Genomic DNA, 20577 nt, shown 5'->3' with positions numbered 1-20577 from the left:
ACGTGAGAAAGGCAATCTTGTTTTGTTAATCACATCCTTAGAAGCAAAAGGCACAGCTAAGCAAAGCCCTCAACTTGACTTTGCAGCTCTTTCACTCCCATTAGTACCCCAACTCAACTCAGATCAACAAAGTTTTGTCTTCCAGACAACAATGTAAGCTTCCAGATGTATTGAGCTGGTTTTAAAAGTTTCCTCCTCTTACCAAACAATCCACAAACTCATCTTTTACGCATCAGATGCAGTGCACATCAGCATACACAAGACAAGGCCTAAGGCAAAGTTTACCCCAGAGCACCCTTTAGACAAGATTTGGAGGTGTCATTTTCCAGGCACAAATAGACAGAGCAGTAGCCGATAAGGGCTTCAGAAAGGGCAGATAAGGAGGTTAGTGGAGGAAAGAAAGAGGGAAAAAATAAATGATGAGTAAAAGAGGGCACAGCACCAGCAATAAAGACAGTGAAGGAAGAGAAGAGAAGTACTTTTTTTGCTTATTTTTTCTTCCCCGGAAAGTCAATGCTGTGTTCATAGTGTGAGGGCACCTTATCTTGACAGCTACCATTGATGACAGCTCCAGGGGACAGCTGAGGGGGTAGAGGGGCTGTAGCTTTTAGCCTTTCCAGTTCTCACCTATATCATCCTACACAGCCATGACCTACATGTCTATTCAACGGAAGACAAAACTGCTGTTACACAAACCAGATGCCCTCTTCCACAAAAGCCTGCCACCCAGGGTCCTGGTGGATAAATAGGCCCTCAGAGCACATTTATAAGCAGATGCATCCACTGCAGAGGGCGGTGAGTGCAACCGTACATCTGAAGCAAGACAAAATGGTCAAAACAGAGGGTACGACAGATTAGATGATGTATGAACAAGGAACTGTACCTTTCATAGCTCCTCTGCTTTCAGTTGTTACTTGTAGAATAGATTATCTCCAGTAAAAGTCAGTATCCAACATCAGAATCAATAGGAAGGAGGAGAGAGATAGCAAGGATTAGTAGAGAAGAACAGGACAGAGAAAGAGTGAGACTGCCAGAGAGCAGGACTGGAAGGACTAGGAGTCACATGACTAGACTGGAAGCGACTGGCGGCTCACCAGTAACCACAGCCCACAAAACCACAGGGTGGGATTGGCGGTGACACAAGAGTTGGCTGCTCAGGCAGCAACAGGCACACTCAGAGTCAGCCTGGCATCTGGGAGTGGGTCACCAGGACCCCAGCCAATGATTCATGGCTGACAGCCGTGTACACCTGGAGTCTGTCTGACAGCGCTAACGGACATTGTGGCAGCAATGAATAGAACTGGGAACTGGTCCTAATGAGCTCCAATGAGGAATGAGGGTGAAGAGGTGGGAGCGGGTTGGAAGGAGTCACCCGGCAGAGATAGGGAGGGAATTCCTTTTGACTCTTTCCAGCAGCCCTGATGAGTCAAACAGAGGGACAGTAAATCAGGCAAAGCAACTGCTCAGAGGCTGAGGGAACTACTTTCCCACAAGTCTGAAAAGCAATAGCTGTAACCAGTAGGTGATTTGTCAATTTTTAACGAGGGGGATGGTCCAACGGGAGCACCACCCTGCCCCGACACACCTATGTACACCTCCCAAAGGACATTGCAGGTCGCCTTAACCATAACGTGACATTTCTAATTCTACAATTCCATTTTATCCAGTTATCTTCCTTCTCTCCCTACTACACTTGTCTTTGTATAACTGTATTAAAGTAATGAGTAAATACACCTTTAAATTGTATGCAGTTTATTCAGGCAGGGTTTTCTCATGTTTCTCACAATACACTACAAGCAGGGTCATTTTAAATTACATGACTCACATGAGCCCTTGGAATTTTTTAGCGTCTAAATTCCTGGAAGGACACACATTGAACATTGTGCAAAATAGCAGGGCCCGACTGATTTATTGGTATTTGGCTATATCGATTTACCAGCTGATTTATAAGATTTTAAAACCTTATATTTAAAAAGTATAATGCAGGAAAACATGCTTGGGGTAATTAAAAATTGGCGTAAATACGTAGTTTGTCCAACAGAGTGCTTTTTAAACTATAACTGTTAAACTATAAACCAGCACAAAAATGACAACTGGCAACATAACATAAGCCACCATGTTCTGAACAGACACACTTAAAATGCTAACAAAAAGTAACATTCTGGTTATAGAACATTAATAGCAAGCGTTTATTGATCTGGTCATTATTTCGTTTTTATACAATTGGGAGTCTGCACATGGTGTTTTATTTTGAAAATTGACCTGATGCTCTATGTCTTTCCTGTGTCTTCTGGTTGGCACTATCTGCGCTGTGCAGCTTGTTGCAGCTTCCGTCAAAAATAAACCGGGCAGCCGGATCGCAAAGCAGCCTTGCTCGGCTTGACTTAACTGTGCGTTGGAGCTGATCGCGACCGCTTGTGATTTGTAACACACTATCTGCTACTAGCGGATGGGGACTGATGGCAGGTTAACAAGGGCAGGGTTCGACATAACTCATGGCCCGCTGGCCCGGGGCCAGTAAAAGTAGGTGCAGGGCATGTCGATTGGTCAGTCACTGGCCCAGACCAATCGCTGATTACACTGATTACAGTGATTGGCCAGTAACTGCCCGTACGACAATCGTGATTCGCTAGAATGCATGCGGGAAATGCTCAGAGTGACGGCGGTTAAGTGATTCGGAAAAATGTCGGCGAAGGAGTGCTATGAGTCCAACAGGAGGAAAAGGGGATTTCTCCCGAGGTGGAGGGATCAGTATACCTGGCTGAACCACCGTGACGGCATAATGTATTGTGAAGTGTGTCTGCAGTTTTTCCGGCGAAGGCTGACCGCGGACAGGGGCGTCGCATCCGTGGGGGACGTGGGTGTTTTAACACCCACACTTTTACCGGTGAGAGGGTTCAACACCCACACTTTTTCTGCCGTTTATCCGCAGTTTTGCACAAACGCCTCACTACAGCCAGTTTCTCTGGCCCCTCTGTGTCTGCGCTCGCTAGGGGTGGGCAGATCGATCCAAATATCGATAGTATCGATACCAAGGTGAGTACTGGTATCAGATCGATACTAGCGTGATGAGATCGATATTTTTGTTGTAGTTTCTCTTCTATAAGTTCAGCAAATCACTCGTTTTTCTTCACAGAGTTTGTGTGAGCGCAGCGTCTCTCTTATGTGCAGTGCTCCTCTCCACCTCTCTCACTCTGCTCACTCAGGTTCACTGAGGAACTCAAAAATATATGCTTATATTTAGATATATAGCCTACCTCATACCTGAAGTATGAATATGGCAGAGTATAATTACTCTTTTGTAGCTGTTGAAGGAACATTAGTATTCCTATTTAGGCTTCATGCAGATAGGTTATAGATTTAATTATGTTAAATATTATTTTCTTATTGGCTAAAATCTTTGTCCTGTGTTTTATTACTATCATAATCATGATCAACTCAATAAAGGCAAAAGTACAAAATCAAACAGTATCGGTATTGGCAATACTGGCACTGTAATTACTTGGTATCGGATCGATACCAAAATTTGCAGTATCGCCCACCCCTAGCGCTCGCTGCAGCTGCTTCCTCTCCCCCTCCCTCTCCTGTTGCTGCTTCAAACATGACACCGGCTTTGGGACTGACCGGCTGATGATTGGCTGTTCTGCCTTAAGTCCCGCCTCTCTTGCTGTGTAGGATTTATTGTTCAGCTCGTGCTGATGATGCGGGAACTACCGTCAAATACCAAATAATAGCCAGGCGTTTATTTGTTTCAACCACTTAACAGACCAGGCGTTTATTTGGGACAGGCGTTTAATTCCCTCCTCACAAAAATCCGGGATGAAAATGTCACAAACTTCGCCAGCTTCTCTGTGAATTCTCTGGCATCCTTCTGGGCACAACACGTGAAAAAGGCGAAGAAGAAAAACATGCAGTGTCAGTGGTCACTTGATATTTTTTCAAAATAAATTAGACTCTGCATTTATTTGGAACCGGCAGTTATTTACCAAAATATACACCTGCACCCAGCGTTTTAAAGGGGACCACATGATGTGTTTTATAATGTTTTTATGTGTTTACAGCTGCTAATGTATGTAATGCTGTTACTGTGATGATACATGACAGTTAAATATTGAATATGTCCATAATAACCACATCGTGACATGTAACTGTGATTTTTGATGGGTACTAATAATAATCATGACAAAAAATTAACAAAGACTGCAGATCACGATAAGAAGCTGCAACTGGCAGTGAGCTGCTTTCTTTTCTGTTAGCAGTGAAGTGATGTACTCCGTGACAGAACATTACAGAATATGATAATGTATAAAATAACATTTAATGGTAAAAAAAAGTGGGTTAGTTAGGTTAGGTAAAGTTGCAGTAGGCTTCGTTGTTGTTGTCATTGTCGTTGTTGACTTTGAATGGGAGCTGCTGTAAAGCATTTCTGTTTCTGATTCATATATTATGCAGTCAGTTGTCCATATTTTAAGTTAAATTAAATGAATCAAGACACATGTCACATTTACATGTCAGGGTGTGGTTATTATAGACACAGATTCAATATTTAAGTGTCATTTATCATCACAGTAACAGCGTAATAATAATAACGGTACTGTTTGTACAGTGCTTTCAGACCATCAATCACCTGAAAAATGATCACAGAATTATAGGAGTGAGAGAAATGATACATCTCAAAATATCAAATATGTTGTATTTTCAATTTAGAAATTTTAACACTTGTTATTACGCAAACCCCTATTACTTTTTGCCATCATTGCCAGATCATACTGATTTTGCAGGGACAGACTCTCTAAACAATTAAATGGGAACAATTTCAATAAATAGTTGAAAAAAAGTCTTTTTTTTTTAAATAGTTATTTTATTTTTTCGTGGCTGGGAAAAACTCGAATCTACTGGCCAAGCGGGCCAGTAAGAAAAAAATGTTATGTTGGACACTGAAGGGGGATGCTTTTTGGTAATTTTGCTAACAAGGGGGACAGCATCCCCCCTCATACCCCCTCAAATTGCCTACTGGCTGTAACTGACAAACACAGACACGGACATGATTCTGCGTCCTGCAGGAGATTTGTGAGTGCGCTGCATCTCTCCCTCTCAGTTTGACAGTTAGCTTTTCTCCAGGTCAGAGATTAACTAAACTGGTGCTGTGCTATATATCAGAATTCAAAGCTGACCTAAAGCAACTGATGACCATTTCTTTTTAAATTACTGAAAGCAGCACACCGCTGATATTAAAAAGTAAATCTTGTAATAATCAATATACTGTCAGCTACATATTTGTACAAAAATCTTCTCCATGGAAAAGCCTATACAAGAATGGAATACCATAGCCTTCTTCCTAAACAAGCAGTAAATATTAGCCACAATGAAGTTGTAGCAGCGGAAGTGTCACATGCGCACAAATAGTTTTTTGTATGTTAGAAACCTCATGGATGGTGCCGTTTCCTATGTGTCATATGAGATGTGATGAGCCAGTCTTTTTAAACTCATCTGAAAGTTTCAATGTGCACAAGCGAAAATTAATTATCACGTTTTGAGGGTAGGACTACTTGAAGAGGACACCAAATTTAGTGGTTTGACTCTAACACTCTAACACCCTGCCAGACAAGAAAGACTATGTTAATACTGCAGTGATATACTGGGCCACTGCAATTCGTAGGTAGGGTGAGCCATGGCAACTATTTAAAGATTGAAAGTAAGTCATTTACAACACACATAAAAACTGCTTTATAGCAGACATGCAGCAACGGCATTCATCTGCTGCTCCATTTCTAGCAACATAAGGCGATGTTTTCTCCTTTTACAAATAGTTTGGTCTAAGTTAACTCCCAAGGAAATATTTGACTGATTGCCAGGTTAATGTGTAAGACATGGCCAGAATAATGTTGAGGAATGATGTTACCTCAAAGACGTCTATGTACTGTGTTGCAGAGATGTCTACTGAAGTTAGCATGCTTACCAGTTAGTCCTGGCCCATCCTGTCTCCTAATACCACTTTGTACCCCAAGAGGTGACAGTCTGACAGCTCCCATAGTTTCAGCTGGAAGAGTTTCACAATTTATCTGCAGCTTTTGGTGTAATAAGCAAACATAATAAAAGCACAAAATGTCTAGAAAGGACTTAAATACCGTCACAGACCTTATGACTTCCATGTTTTCTCTCTTACTGAACTAAGACAAACTAACTAACTAACTAACAACATTCAACAAAATAGTCTTTGTATTTCCACAGTTCCATTGGGTTAGGTCAAAATAAATCCTCAATTCACAGAGTAAAATGTAAAAATATTTTGGATCTATACACCACTGCTGACTCTCTTTGCTCATCTAACGCTGCACAACTAAGATCTTGGTCCAGCCACTGGATCCACGACTAATTGATCCATGAGATAAATAGGTACAAGCTAGCAAAGAACAGTCAATTACTCTTGTGATATGCTGAAAAAAAACAATGACTTAAAAGGGGCTTCAAAGTTCTGTACAGCTGAAGGCGATGTCTTCCTGCACCGTCAGTCTCAAGGCCTTTGCACACCAAATCACAAATTTGGTGTGTTATTCCGGTGTAAGTTTAATCCATGGTCTAACACACCGTGAAACTGTGTTAGACTCCCTCTCGAGAGATCAAGTTTGCAGACCACTAGCTAACGTAGTTTTAGCATCCTCAGAAATGACCGCACAACAACAATACACTGCACTAAATGGGTCCAAATATAAAACCGCCATCAAAAAGCCACAAATAATGCTCAGAACAGCACCAAACTTCAGCAACATTAGACACAGGGTCCAAGCACATATTTCGAGGCATCAAACATTTGATATCATTGCCGGATTTGTTGGAATAGATTAACAAAACTCACCTCTCCAGCTGCAGGCTCGTTGTGAGGAAGCCCTGTGAGTCGATTACCGAGTGGTGAGTTTTTGATGCCTTGAAATATGTGCTGGGACCCTGTTTCTAATGTTGCTGAAGTTTGGTGCTGTTCTGAGCATTATTTGTGGCTTTTTGATGGCGGCGCCACAGTCTCAGAAAATACTGGGGGGAACACTGTGGTCTGCTAAAACCCCTAGATTAGAGCTGTTTCAACCCTTTGAAATCGCAAATTTATGATGTCAGGGGATAAGACACGAACGACTAAAGGCAGACCAACCCAGAACCAAGAAAAAAGTGAAGAAAACACGACGGGGAAAAAACGGTGGAGACGTGTATGACAAACTTGAGGCTATGGATAGCTTACAAGCTAGCATTGGGGCCATCCACAAAGAAATACTGGCTATCCGCTCGGACGTGAAGGTGGAATTGGGCTGTTTCCGTGACAACCTCTCCGGAGATATGAAGAGAGATTTGACTAGTTTCAAATAGGACGTTAATGAAAAACTGAACGAAATTGTGGCCGATTTGAAAGAAACCAGAGACAGAGCCGAGGAGGCAGCACAGCATGTATCAGACATGGAGGAGTGGAACGCCATGGCAAAAGATGTGCTGTCTCAAACTTTGATCAATCAAGACCAAATCCAAGCCAAGCTGACTTATTTAGAGGCACGCTCACGAAGAAATAATATTTGTGTATTCGGGATTCCAGAGGATGTAGAGGGAAGCAACTTGCAAGAGTTTATTGAAAGTTTTATTAAAGCCGAGCTGTCACTTCAGGACACTGAACTTGGCATACAGCGCTGTCACCGCGCACTGGGCCCTAAACCACCCCAGAACGCCAGCGGTGGTGGTGGTGATTTATTTTCTGGAGTACAGAACCAAGGAGTTGGTGCTTCGCTCCACGTGGAAAAAAGGAGAGATCCGCCTCGACCAACATAGGTTGTACTTCGACCAAGACTATCCAGCAGAGACTCAAAAGAAGAGGAGAGCTTACGCCCCCATCAGAAAGCTTCTAAAGGAAAAGGGCCTCCGTTTCCAGACCCCGCCACCGGCTAAGCTTTGTGTGTTTTTTGACGGTGGTCCAGTCTTGTATAACAGTGCAGCAGAGGCCATGGAGGATCTGAGAAAGAGGGGGCTCCCGCCGGAGGATAACATCAGGGAGATGCACCTCACCCTAGATTCTAAAATCCCAACAAAGAGAATGAACTCTGAGTCTCTGTACATTAAGAAAATGATTAAAGGGATTGGTATGATTGATGTATGGAGGGACTTTCACCCATTCGTTAAACAATTTACCTTCTACTCCCACCCCCATGCAGTCTATTCTAGAAGGGTTTTTTTATGTTTAGATCAGACAGACACAGAGTCCTAGATTGTAACATCGGTGTTAGAGATGTATCAGATCACTCGGGAGTTTATAGGAAAATACATTTGGACATCCCACACAAAAATACCATCTGGAGACTTAATACTTCCTTGCTAAATGACAATCAATTTGAGGACTTAATTAAAAAAGAAATTAGGGATTACATAGAATTTAACAGTAACACAGAGGTGTCACCAAGTATTTTATGGGATGCTGCAAAAGCAGTATTACGCGGGAAAGTTATAATGTGGACATCACAAAAGAAAAAAGAAAAACTTTAACAACTCAATGACTTGACTAATAAACTAGACTCACTGGAGCAGAAGCATATAGAGACTAATGATCCTGCCCTACTGGAACAAATATCTGTTGTAAAATCAGAACTAAATAAGAAACTCAATGACCAGGTGAAAGTCAAACTGAAATATATCAAACAAACTTATTATGAAAATGGGCCTCGAGAGAAAAAAATATTGGCCTGGACACAAAGAAAAGCAGTCTGAAAGATCCATTCATAAATTAAAAGACCCTATCACCAACAAGATGTGTTTTAAGCCAAAAGAAATACATAAATCATTTGAAATATATTACAGGAATTTATACACTCAACCCAAATTAGCAGAACCAGCAACAGTAAAGCATTTCCTAGACTCTCCAGACTTGCCATCTATTGGCACAGAACAAAACAAGCGGGTAACTGCAGATATTACAATAGCAGAGGTTGATGAGGCCATTTCTAAACTGAAAACAAACAAAGCAACTGGGGGAGACGGACTGCCCACAGAATGGTGTAAAACTTTTAGGGACCCCTTGACCCCACTGTTATTAAAATGCTTTAATTATGAGCTTAAGGGGGGCGAGACTCCACCATCTTAGAAACAAGCTATAATATCTGTAATACCGAAACCAGGAAAAGATAAGACAGAGTGCAGCTCGTACAGACCCATTTCTGTTTTGAACACCGACTATAAAATATTCACCTCAATTATAGTTAGCAGACTAGAAAATATTATCCCTGACACGGACCAGATAGGATTTATTAAAAATAGACGCACATAAGCTTTCGACTCTGTGCAGTGGGAATTTTTATATTTAGTTCTACAACGGTTTGGCTTTAATGATACAGTTATAAGATGTCTTTAATCCATATATAATTCACCAGTGGCCCGGAATAAAATAAGTGGTGGTCTTTCAGGTACAATTTCTTTGGAGCGGGGATGCTGGCAGGTAGGGCTGAAACGATTCATCGAGTTACTCGATTATAAAAATTCCTCGAGGCAAAAACTCTGCCTCGAAGCCTCGTTAAATTCCTATGACGCGCACTATACGCGCAGGGATCTGATTGTTCCACACGGACCGTTGTTCAGGAAGCACACCAGCGCGTCATACATTTTGAATTTAGCTGGCTGACACAATTTAGCTCTGTATTTGTAGTGATGTCGTGATGCGGTTTGACTAGATATGATGTTTAGCTTTGATGTTTTTAACCTCTTCAACCCGAGCTGCGCATGTTGCATTATACATGCGAGCATGCTAACCATGTAGCAACATATTAATGCAGCACACCAACTTAACGGGAAGAAGCTCGGCTAAACGCTCATGATAATCATTTTCACCTAATCGAAACTCAATTCCGACACAAGCAACTAAAGGAGCACTTAGAAAAAACACGCTAATGGCGCATGTCCGAAAAATCGGCGTTAGCGATTACGTTACTTCATGCTAATGCTACATACAGCATGTCATATGAAAGCTGGGACTCTACAAATTTCAACGGTATATGTCTCATCACTCTGCGCCCAAAACTCACTGAAACAGCCGCCGAAGAAGAGCAAAAATAAACATCACTTTATACAGACATGATCATGAATTACGTGCAACATTGGCTGTTTTGTGATTATAAACTCTGTTTGAGTGCATTACACCGCCTCCACCGGCTAATCCAATGTGTCTCTGTCACATTGAAATGATTCCTGACAGTTCAGGATAAGTTTTGGTTCCAGGAGGACGCATATAATGTGGAGTAGGTAGGACCCTAGTCTTCCCACACAGTGTATTTGCCTCCTTGTGATTGGTGGATTAGTGTGATTATCATGGATTTGGGGAATGAAGACTGAAAAAGTCTTATTTATAATTTATTCATTTTATTTATTTATAATTGTTTTATTTACATGTATTTTTTTATAAATTGTACACATTGTGTACCTGTTTGGCTAGATATTTTATATTCATTCTTTGTTCTCAGGTGGGTAATTTGCAGAAGGTGCAATCCTTTTTTGTAATGTTGTATGAAGAAAACAAAACCAAGGCCAAATGGCCTTTACTTTTTAAGTTTGTATTCACAGCTTTACATGTTATACATGTTTTACAGTAAGTTGATTTAACTGTACTGTTGTTTAATTATTGGCACTGGCACTTAATAAATGGGCTTAGTTTTGGAGCCAAATGTTGGAGTTGGAATGAATACCTCTGTTTTTTTGAGAAATGCTTGATCATTTTACAGCCACATTATTTTCGTTATGCATTATTTGTTTTGGTTGTTTAAAAACAATTGATTACTCGATTAATCGATCGATAAAGTACTAGATTAATCGATTACAAAAAGAATCGATAGCTGCAGCCCTACTGGCAGGCCTGTCCATTGAGCCCCATCCTGTTTGCTCTATTTATAGAGCCACTTGCTCAGAAAATCAGGGAAGACCCGGAAATTATGGGAATTTCATTCAAGGGAAGAAAACATAAGACATGTTTATACGCGGACGATATTTTGGTCTTTGGACTTTGTCTGACCCCGATACCAGTCTCCCTAAGCTAATGTCCTGCCTTGACCAATATGGTTTCTATTCAGGATACAAACTGAACATAGAGAAAACTCAAATTCTCTCTTTTAATTACTTACCTCAGAAAAAAAACGTAAAACCTTTAAGTTTAAATGGAAAACTAGAACTATGAAATATCTAGGTGTTAATATCCCCAAGACTTTTGAAGACATATATGATGTAAATTATGGTATTATCACAAACAAAATTAAAAACAACTTGGACACTTGATTTGTACAGCTGAATAGAAACTATAAAGATGATTATTCTACCTCAACTGTTATTCCTTTTTCAATCGCTGCCTGTGGAAGTACCAACTAAACAGTTCAACAAATGGAATTGAACTATCTCTAGGTTTATATGGCAGAACAAGAAACCAAGGATACGCTATAAAACATTATACCTGCCAAAAAAATAAAGGAGGGATGTCACTCCCACGTTTGGAGGACTACTACAAAGCAGCACAACTGCAGTATGTAGTCTACTGGTGTAAAGAGGATTATGATGCAAAATGGAAAGAACTAGAGTTGAACCAGCTTGATATCCCTCTTCAACCTCTGCTGGGTGACAAAACCCTCAAGACCATATACTCAAGTGAACTAAGTGACCTTACAAAAATCCCCCTTAATATCGGGTTCAAAGAGGTTTGTAATTCACACTTAGAGAGGAAAACACGGTTATTAAGGTGGGTTGAGCATGATAGGGATTTCAGACCAGCACAACTTGACATGAGATTTAAGGAACTGACACGAAAAGGCATTACTTCATATTGTGTAATTTCATCTGATACTGGCCTGGACAGTTTTCAATAATTACAGGAAAACCATGATTTAGACAAAAACGATTTCTACAGATATTTGCAACTTAGGCATCACTTCGATAGAAATATTAGAATCCTAAAGGAAGGTGACTTGGACCTCATTAATATTCTCATTGATGCATATAAAAGGTAAAATCCATAAGAAAGTGGTCTCTAGAATATACTTACGCCGGCAACTTTACAAAAAAAGTTCAACATCATATGTCAAATGTAACTGGGAGAGGGAAGCAAATACAACTTTGACAGAGGACGATTGGCTAAACATATGTGTAATAAACTCCTCCACCACCAGTTCAGGGCAATGGAGGGAATTTACATGGAAGAATACTATCAGGTTTTTTATCACCCCAAGAGGGTGAGTGGCAGAACAGAATCTGGGCATTCCTGGGCAATGTAATAATTTGATGGCTGACCACTGTCACATCTTTTGTTGTTGTCCAGTCATTCAGCCGTACTGGCTAGTTGTAGTTAAAGAAATACATTTAATTCTTGGTTTTGACATTGAGTATAATTTTCAGACTGTATACTTGTGTAATTTACCAGTTGATCTCAACTTCCAGGATAAGTATCTTCTTAAGATATTACTGACAGCCAGCAAGAAATCGATAACAAGGAAATGGCTGAACAGGGAGCCGCCGACGGTGGAAGAGTGGTCAGCCACTGTAAAAGAAATATATGAAATGGAGATGCTGACTTTTTCTCTTAGATTGAACCGTAATAAAGGCCAGAAGTATTGGTTGAAATGGCTCTTGTATGTAAACGAGAAAACAGAATAGAGCAGTTCCCTTCTCTCACTTATGGATCTCTGTAACCCTATATTACATGGAGCAATACTATTGTGTGTGTTTTTTTTGTTTTTTTTTCTTCCTGGAACAGCGTGTTTTCTTTCCCCCGGTGACCTGAATGTTCGGGTTTGTTTGTTTAGCCTATGTGTTTTGTCTGTCTTTGTAAAACTTTAAAACTTTGCATTTAAATATAAAGTTAAAAGAAAAAAAATGCAATTGACAAGCAGCAGATGTCTGACGAATGCAACACATCACACCAGTGGAGACAAGAGATTAAACAACAAATCAACAGAGTCAGAGCGGCATTTCCTTGTAGCTTAAATGCATATGATCAACAGCTGTGATCAGGCCTCGAAGCTTTCAGGTCAGCCCTAGATTAAAGTGAGTGAATGTGTCAGTAACAAGCAAAGAAAGGCCCAAACACTGGTTGGTAACCATTTAAAAAAAAACACTAAATATTCACATGAAATACTTTTTCAGCTCTTTGTCTGAGTTTGTAGGGTCAATGTCATTATGACATGACAATGTCCATAAACACTGTAATGTTCATGGACCTTAGGTATTCTAGCCCAGTCAGGCTTTGACATGAGTCCCTGTAGCAGGAAGTGCTTGAAGCAAATCAGATTAATAATAGATACATTGGTATAGGTGATGTAATGGTAAGTATTCAGCAGCTCTGTACTGTGCATCAAGGTTGCACAGTTGGAATGTGTGTCTATGGGCGTGCACATGTGTACACTGTCAGAGCCACACAACCCCACACTCCCACTACTTCTGTATGAATGTTTTCCTATAAAAGGCAAGGTCTTAGCTCAAACATGCCATCAGACCAGGGACAATGATGAGCAGCACCAGATGTAGGTGTGTGTCCATGCACACCTGTTAACTCAGAGCAGTTAGATTCTATGATGATTCCTCTTTAATTCATCCATGAACCTCTGACAGAGATATCACTGATAGTGCCAACTGGTTAGACATCGGGGGGATGGACAGCACCTGAAAACATCAAACACTTTAACCTCACACAATCAGCTGCATCAGTCTGATATTTGAATCAGTACACAGTATGTTACAGATATTTGGGCAGAGTTGACCTGTGTGGAGTACCAGGTTTCCATCCACAGCAGAACACTGAAGCCGAATCCCATCAATTAGAAATGATGAAGTCAAGTGATTTAAAAATATGTTGGACTCAAACAACTGGCAATGGCTATTTGCAACCTCTGTTAGATTCAGTCCTGCTGTTATGGGAGTATCCTGTTTCAGCATGAGTCATGTCTATCTGACTCAGAAAGCAACAAGCTCCATCAGGATCTAATGAGGAATCTTTCACTAACACATACAAGGCAGGATGTAGAAAAAACATTCAGGGTTAAAGTCTGTGAAAAATATCCAAATTGTGATGTCTTTTTGTAGAGGTGTGGAAATGTCTCAATTATAAGATTCAGTAGACTGCGGACGTGGAAGATTCTGCACTGATGCAGAGACGGAGCACACATTATCGAGAGTCTGCAGCATATGCTGATTGTTGATTGTCCCGCTCAGTTGGACAATCAAATTGCATCATGGCATTGCTCCCATGCTTTGAACTGTAGATGGACATTAGGCTAACATTACTTATATAGGAGGTATGTCGAAGGGAGGCAGAGATCATCTGAGTGATAAAAAAAAAAAATGTATGACCTTGCTGAGAACCATGAAGTGGATACAACAATTACTAATCACGTTAGCCAGTTTCACCTGAACATCTGCAGACATAACAACTGTAACAACAAGCCCAGCTAATCAGCAAAGATCCGAAGAGGTGCTGTCAACTTTGGCGTCCAACTCAGAGAGGTGTGTGTAGCAGAGTCAATAATTGCCTGATATATTAGGCAATTATTAGGCAAATATTAGGGAATTATTATTATTAGGCAAATATTAGGGAATATAAATGATGAAAAAGTAGCCACGTGCAGTAACATAGATCATTGAGGATGATGATACAAAAACTCAACAACCACCACCACCACATGCCACAGGTAGGCAGTCATTCTGTGGGAAACACTGAATATTGCTATTTGATTAGAGTATAAATGCTAGAAACATACAGTCAAACCTACTTAACCTATAGACTAATGGATGGATTGAGAATCTGGTGTAGCTTCTTGCTGTGAGAATTTCAGAGTTCGAAATAAACATGTTGGTGAGTGGAGCATGCCACCAGGATCTGCACTAAAGCTCACAGTGCACTCCATCACTGACTGACACAATTAGGTCACTCAAGCCTCTGTGTGTGTGTGTCTGTATGTGTGTGTGTGTGTGTGTGCGCGCACTTGGGCGTGTGTGTGTGTGTACTTGGCAACACACAGCCTATTGTGTCAACACAGCAGCTGCTGAGTTCTAATCTCTTATAGCATCTATAAACAGCCTAAAGTGTGTCCATCAGAGCCAATGAGGTGCTGGTTTAACAAAATTAGAAGACCATGTCAGCAGTATGACCTGTGCACTTCACTGCTGGTCTGAAACAGCAGATACAAGCACTAATTGGTCATATAGTTGCGCATCAAACCTGAAACAATCCCATCCGCAATGCTGGTGAACTCCCAGGTACTTGTCAAGATGTGACCATCTCAATGTCCGGTCCCTGCATGTTCACTCGTGTGCAGCTAGAAAGTTAAAGTAATATGGCTGGGAAATTAATGAGTAAACAATAAGAAAAAACTGCATGTGTGGCACATGTCTGAGGAGCTGACTTTAACTACATCTATACTTTTGGACATCAAACGATATAGTTTCTGGGTAAGGCATTTTAATTAGTAGAGATCTTCATTGACTGGGGGAGGGGGGCTGTCAGTTGGCTGGTAGTCAGTTGGCTGGTAGCCAAAAGGCCTTTGATTAAGAGGGAAAATGAAGGTGGATGTCTGTTTTCTTCCATTTCAGACAATGTGCTTTATGAGTTAGTTTCCTTGGTAAACACAAAGACCTCTTCTACTGCTGCTCTCATTATCTCCTCTCGTGTCACTCATTCTCCAGCGAAGCTCTTTGCTGCGAAAGTGTCTCTGGGCTAGGCAGAGCTAACAGGCTGGATGTCCGCAAGGTGGGCAGCCCTGCTGCTGGTCCTTTATTCTAGAGAGACTACAGCTGCAACAGCCGAGGAGTGGGTTTACCAAAGGAACCTATGACTCAAAATCTACTGTATCAGCTCCACTGCTGGCTGTTTGTCTTAAAAAAAAAAACTACTGCAAGACAAACAGACACAACCCATTAACACCAGATAACCTTTAATAATACATTCAGGAAATAGCACACTAGCTAACATTTGTCTCTTTTGTGTTGTGATTAAACAGCTATTTCACTGTGGCCCACTGACCTTGCTTCCTCTCGTTTTCTAGCCGACTACAGGGCACTGAGGGATGTGTGGACACAGGAGGACAGCTGAGAGCAGACTCTTGTCCATTAGCAATGGCACCACCAATCTCCCTTCCTCCCATTGTCCAGAGGACAACAATGGCCACAAAAATCTCTCATATTTATTTTGTTTTTTTTCAGCGGAAGTCTGCCCTTTTTTTCACCTTCTCTAGTCAAAAAACGTTGATAATGTTTCTAGCACGGAACACAAGGACCACAAAGCTGTCAAAGCTTTCATCCTAGAAAAGGACAGATGCAGGCCAATCAGAGACAGTTGGGTGGGCTTGCAATAAAACTAGGTGAACCCGTAATAGCCCTTAGCAATCTAATGCTCAGCAAAGCTATGTCAATCAACTCTCCCCTCTATTGTTAACTAGTAGTGTATCAAAAAGAACTTTTTCTGTGATTATGGTGGGCTTGGTCACAACTTCCAGAGTTATTTTAAGACACTGGAAAACTGCTGTATCTCCTAATCTCCTAAGACTGGACTAATGCAATGGTGGAGACAGCATCTTATGAGTCTATGCTTCACAAACTGTCGGCTAACAAGGAGGATGGGATGACCTCTTGGGATCTTTTTTGGACCTACACAAGGACTAACGAAAACTCAGCCAAAGAAATCAGAGACTAAATACAGCATAGCTTCTTGTCCTTCTGTAGACTAGATTGCCCCCTTATATTTCTTACTTTATTTTTCAAGTTTTATTTTTCCTCTGTGACATGTCATATGTTTATGCCAAGATTCAGAAATGTATGACCAACCCTGTACTCATATACTCTGCTATTAAGAATTCAATAAAAAATAAATTGATAAATGCACTCTACTGTATTGGCACAGATTAAGATGGAAGAAACATTTAGAAAACCTGTTTAATGAGAAAAACAAATGGTCTGATGTACATACAAGATGACCATTGAGACAGAAGTGTTCAACTTTCTCCTTCCACAGTGTCCAGGACCCGGAACGCCAGGTGGTCCTGAAGACATATTAAAATAGTCACTGCAGCGTGTCCGGATTTCAACTCAACATAAGACCTTAGATGTCTAAGGTCTTATATCAATATGATAAGACCTTAGATGTCTAAGGTCTTATATTGACCTTTTCCTTAGATGTCTGCTCAGAATTCAAAGGATACTAAAACACAACACCCAACCCAGCCACATACTGTTCACCCTGCTGCCTTCTTACAACGATAGAGGCACTTTTAAGATTTACCGTATTTGCATTTTCGGGCACGTTAATTTTGAACGTGAGTGCTAGGGGCAGAGATACAATGGCATCAAAGTCGCTATTTTTAGAACACTAAGAAGGCTCGACACAACATGAAACTTTGCTCTTAGCATCACCAGGGTCTCTACTCATGAACACGAGCATTGAGAACATTGTTTGTGTACACAGAGTTTATGAAAAAGAGGGTTTTTGAACTACTCACGTTAGCTGCTGCATCTCCGGCGCAGTTTCACTTTAATATACTTGATATAAACTGCTGGAGTGGATGGTCAGCACCTACACATCAAACACTGAGACTCCATTTACACTTCCAATGCCTGTCAATAACTGGACAACACTGAAGCATTGTCTCTGTAACCTATATCAGCCTATACCCGCTCTACACTTGACAGATTCCACTGCAAGTAAGGTCTGTGAACCAAGTGGCCCTGCAGCCCTGTTACAATTAAATAGTGACTAGAATGCAACACGGACATACAGACAACAACTCCTGTATTATAGTTGGTCAATATGAGAATGTGTATACAACCTGTGGCTCCAAGCTGCTCAAAATCTGATGAGTGTCCTCGAGTGATGTCACTTGAGTCAGCAAAAGTCGAGCTGAAGGCCATTGGTATTTAATAGTATCTCACAGTCATTACAAAGTTCTGCTGCACAATGTGTATAAATGCCTTAACAGTGTGTGTCCAGCAGAACAACTGTCTATGCTATATAAGTGATGGCAGAATACGTAAATAACAAATTTGCCACACAAAGAATCTGTGTAAAAAGACACTTCACATGACATCCTCTCCGCAAAAGAGAACATTTTTCAGCTTAGCAGCGGTGCTAATTACCAGTAAACACTTTCTCCTCGTCAGCTGTCGTAGTCCATCCTGACTAGCGCCTGACTGATTATGGCCACTAAATGGGCCTTTTGCAAACATATCGTTAATGTTGCAGATTTATCTATATCAGATAAATCTGCAACATAAATCTGCAACATCTATATCAGATAAATCTGCAACTTTATCTTACTTGTACAGGCAGTAGTACGGACAGATAGAGCGAAGCAGTGTTTTCACAGTAAGTTGCTAACTGGTCTGTGAGTGAATTATATACCCCATCATTAGCCATGTCCCTGACAACCATCATGTTGCTCATACCTATGTGACATCTGCTTGCAAATGTTAGTGAGGTAGCCAGCTAGCCAACTATAATTTGTCAGTAATGTAGCAGATTGAAATATGGCTTTTGCTGTAGTAGTGTCCCTGGGCCAGAGAATGCAAACAGCATTGGCATCTCGTCCAAAAGTGTGCTTAACGTCAAAAGATACAGCTGGCAATCCGCTCCCGCCGCCAGACGTATGTGATGAATACCTGCGAGAATGATGATATTTGTTGAGCGTTTTTCATACAAGAAAATACGCTAAAAATACTTCTAAAATTTCAATTACAGATTGCTTTACATATAATGTTACCTTACAACTAACATAATTACATGTTAGAAACGTTACATGATATGATAAATTACAGTTGAAGTGCACTGCAGCACTGAAAATCTGCATACTGTAGTGGTGACTGGCAGCTCCCTTATTTGTAACCAGCTGGTGGTGATACCATGTGCCTTGGGAAAATTTGAAAAAAATGAAAGGTAAAAAAAATTGGATATTGCACAACTCCAGGCCCTAGGTTTCAGACATCTATCTATAATACAAGGAATCTCTGTCTGTCTGTCTGTCTCTGTGTATGTGTGTGTGTGTGTGTGTGTGTGTGTGTGTGTGTGTGTGTTCCTCAAATATCTCTGCGGATCAGGATCAGACTGACCTGAGACTTTCAACATGGCTGCTGCGTGGTTCAGTGGTGTGCAATAAGCATTTGCTTGGACTGCAATGATAGCGTGAATAAATTATTTCATAAATGCTTTACAAATTCTGCAAGCATTGTCCACCAGAGCCACCACAGTCACGTGGGCACCAGAGCCAACCACTGCACACCGTGGCCAAGTGCGCACCAGAGCCAATCACTGCAGAGCTCAAGCCCACGACATACCTTAAAAAACAAGCGGATTCATACCTGCAGCGGCGCGAGCTGGACCGGGATTTTGCCGGCAGTTCCGTTCTGTTCTGTGCATCTAAACTGACTGTTGTGGATTAATGAGATTAAACAAGTCCAAGTCTGTTCGGGTCTGAGGAGATCCGGAGACGCGCGGACAACAAAGTGGGATCGGAATCTGTGGATGTTTGTGTGTAGCTAGCGCTAGCCGCGCTAGCCGCTAGCTAGCGCTAGCTACACGGCCCACCGCCCGAGTCGACGGAGCGGACGCACTGGCACGTCCAAAACCGGATTTAGGGTAAATAATGTCCAACACGCCTTTTCGTTATGTTTGCTTTGTGTCTGGTGCAGGAAGAAACAGTAAAAATGTTCTTTTGTCACAAGCGGATTTATACCTGCAGCGGCGTGAGCTGGACCGGGATTTTGCCGGCGGTTCGGTCCCATTCTGTTCTGTTCTGTTCATCTAACTGACTGTTGTGGATTATAATGAGATTAAACAAGTCCAGACTGAGTCTGTTCGGGTCTGAGGCGATCCGGAGACGCGCGGTCAACAAAGTGGGATCGGAATCTGTGGATGTTTGTGTGTAGCTAGTTGCTAGCCGCTAGCCGACCCACACGGCCTAACGTTACCTACCAAGTTGACGGAGCGGGCGCACCGGCACGTCCAAAACCGGATTTAGTGTAAATAATGTCCAACACGCTTTTTCGCGAACATTGCCGTTACGTTTGCTTTATGTCTGGTGCAGGAAGAAACAGTAAAAATGTGCTTTTGTCACGAAAGTGTCCAAGCAGCAAGTTTGGTTGTTGAGGAACAGGAAGATGTGGGAGGGACATCGGCGGATGATTGACAGCAGCAGTGATGTGTTGGAGACAGCGACAGAGATAGCGAGTTTTGAGATTTGAGAGATTTGTGACATATAGCGTGTTTGGAGTGTATAGTTAGTGTGTTATGTAGTATTTGGTGTAGTGTGTTTAGTGAGTAGTGGAGTCGTGTTGTGAGGCAAACCAAGGAGGAGACGGCTGAATGTGGAACAGGCAGGAATGAGCTGAGCCCTGAGCCTGAGGCATTGCCTGCATTTAAATGTAAATAGTTAAACATAGCTTTGTAAATTTCAAAAACTTATGCACCAATTTAGCAAACAACAATTTATATTTGCATTATAACTAATGCAATTGGTCCATTAAACATATTTGTGGTTTTCACAGTAAAAAAACTAACTTTTTCTACTCTGATTTTATGTTATTTTGTGATTTTAGGTCCATAGT

At 41.3% G+C, this 20577-nt stretch overlaps 1 protein-coding gene across 14 annotated transcripts in view; it reads right to left on the bottom strand.

Annotated features, from left to right (window-relative positions):
* svila (supervillin a) overlaps window positions 1–20577 on the bottom strand; it is a 111601-nt gene that overhangs the window by 73516 nt on the left and 17508 nt on the right. The window contains exon 1 of one of the 14 annotated variants that reach the window (XM_030398403.1): window positions 884–1056. The exons of the other annotated variants lie outside the window; for them this stretch is intronic. Coding sequence (XP_030254263.1) covers window positions 884–890 — 7 coding nt within the window. The 5' untranslated portion in view covers window positions 891–1056. Of the gene's footprint in view, window positions 1–883; window positions 1057–20577 lie in introns of those variants that run through there. 14 annotated transcript variants of the gene reach the window in all.

The sequence above is a fragment of the Sparus aurata genome, chromosome 19 (assembly GCF_900880675.1).
Source record: "Sparus aurata chromosome 19, fSpaAur1.1, whole genome shotgun sequence".
In the NCBI taxonomy this organism is placed as follows: domain Eukaryota; kingdom Metazoa; phylum Chordata; class Actinopteri; order Spariformes; family Sparidae; genus Sparus; species Sparus aurata.
This window is presented reverse-complemented; position numbering and strand designations above follow the sequence as displayed.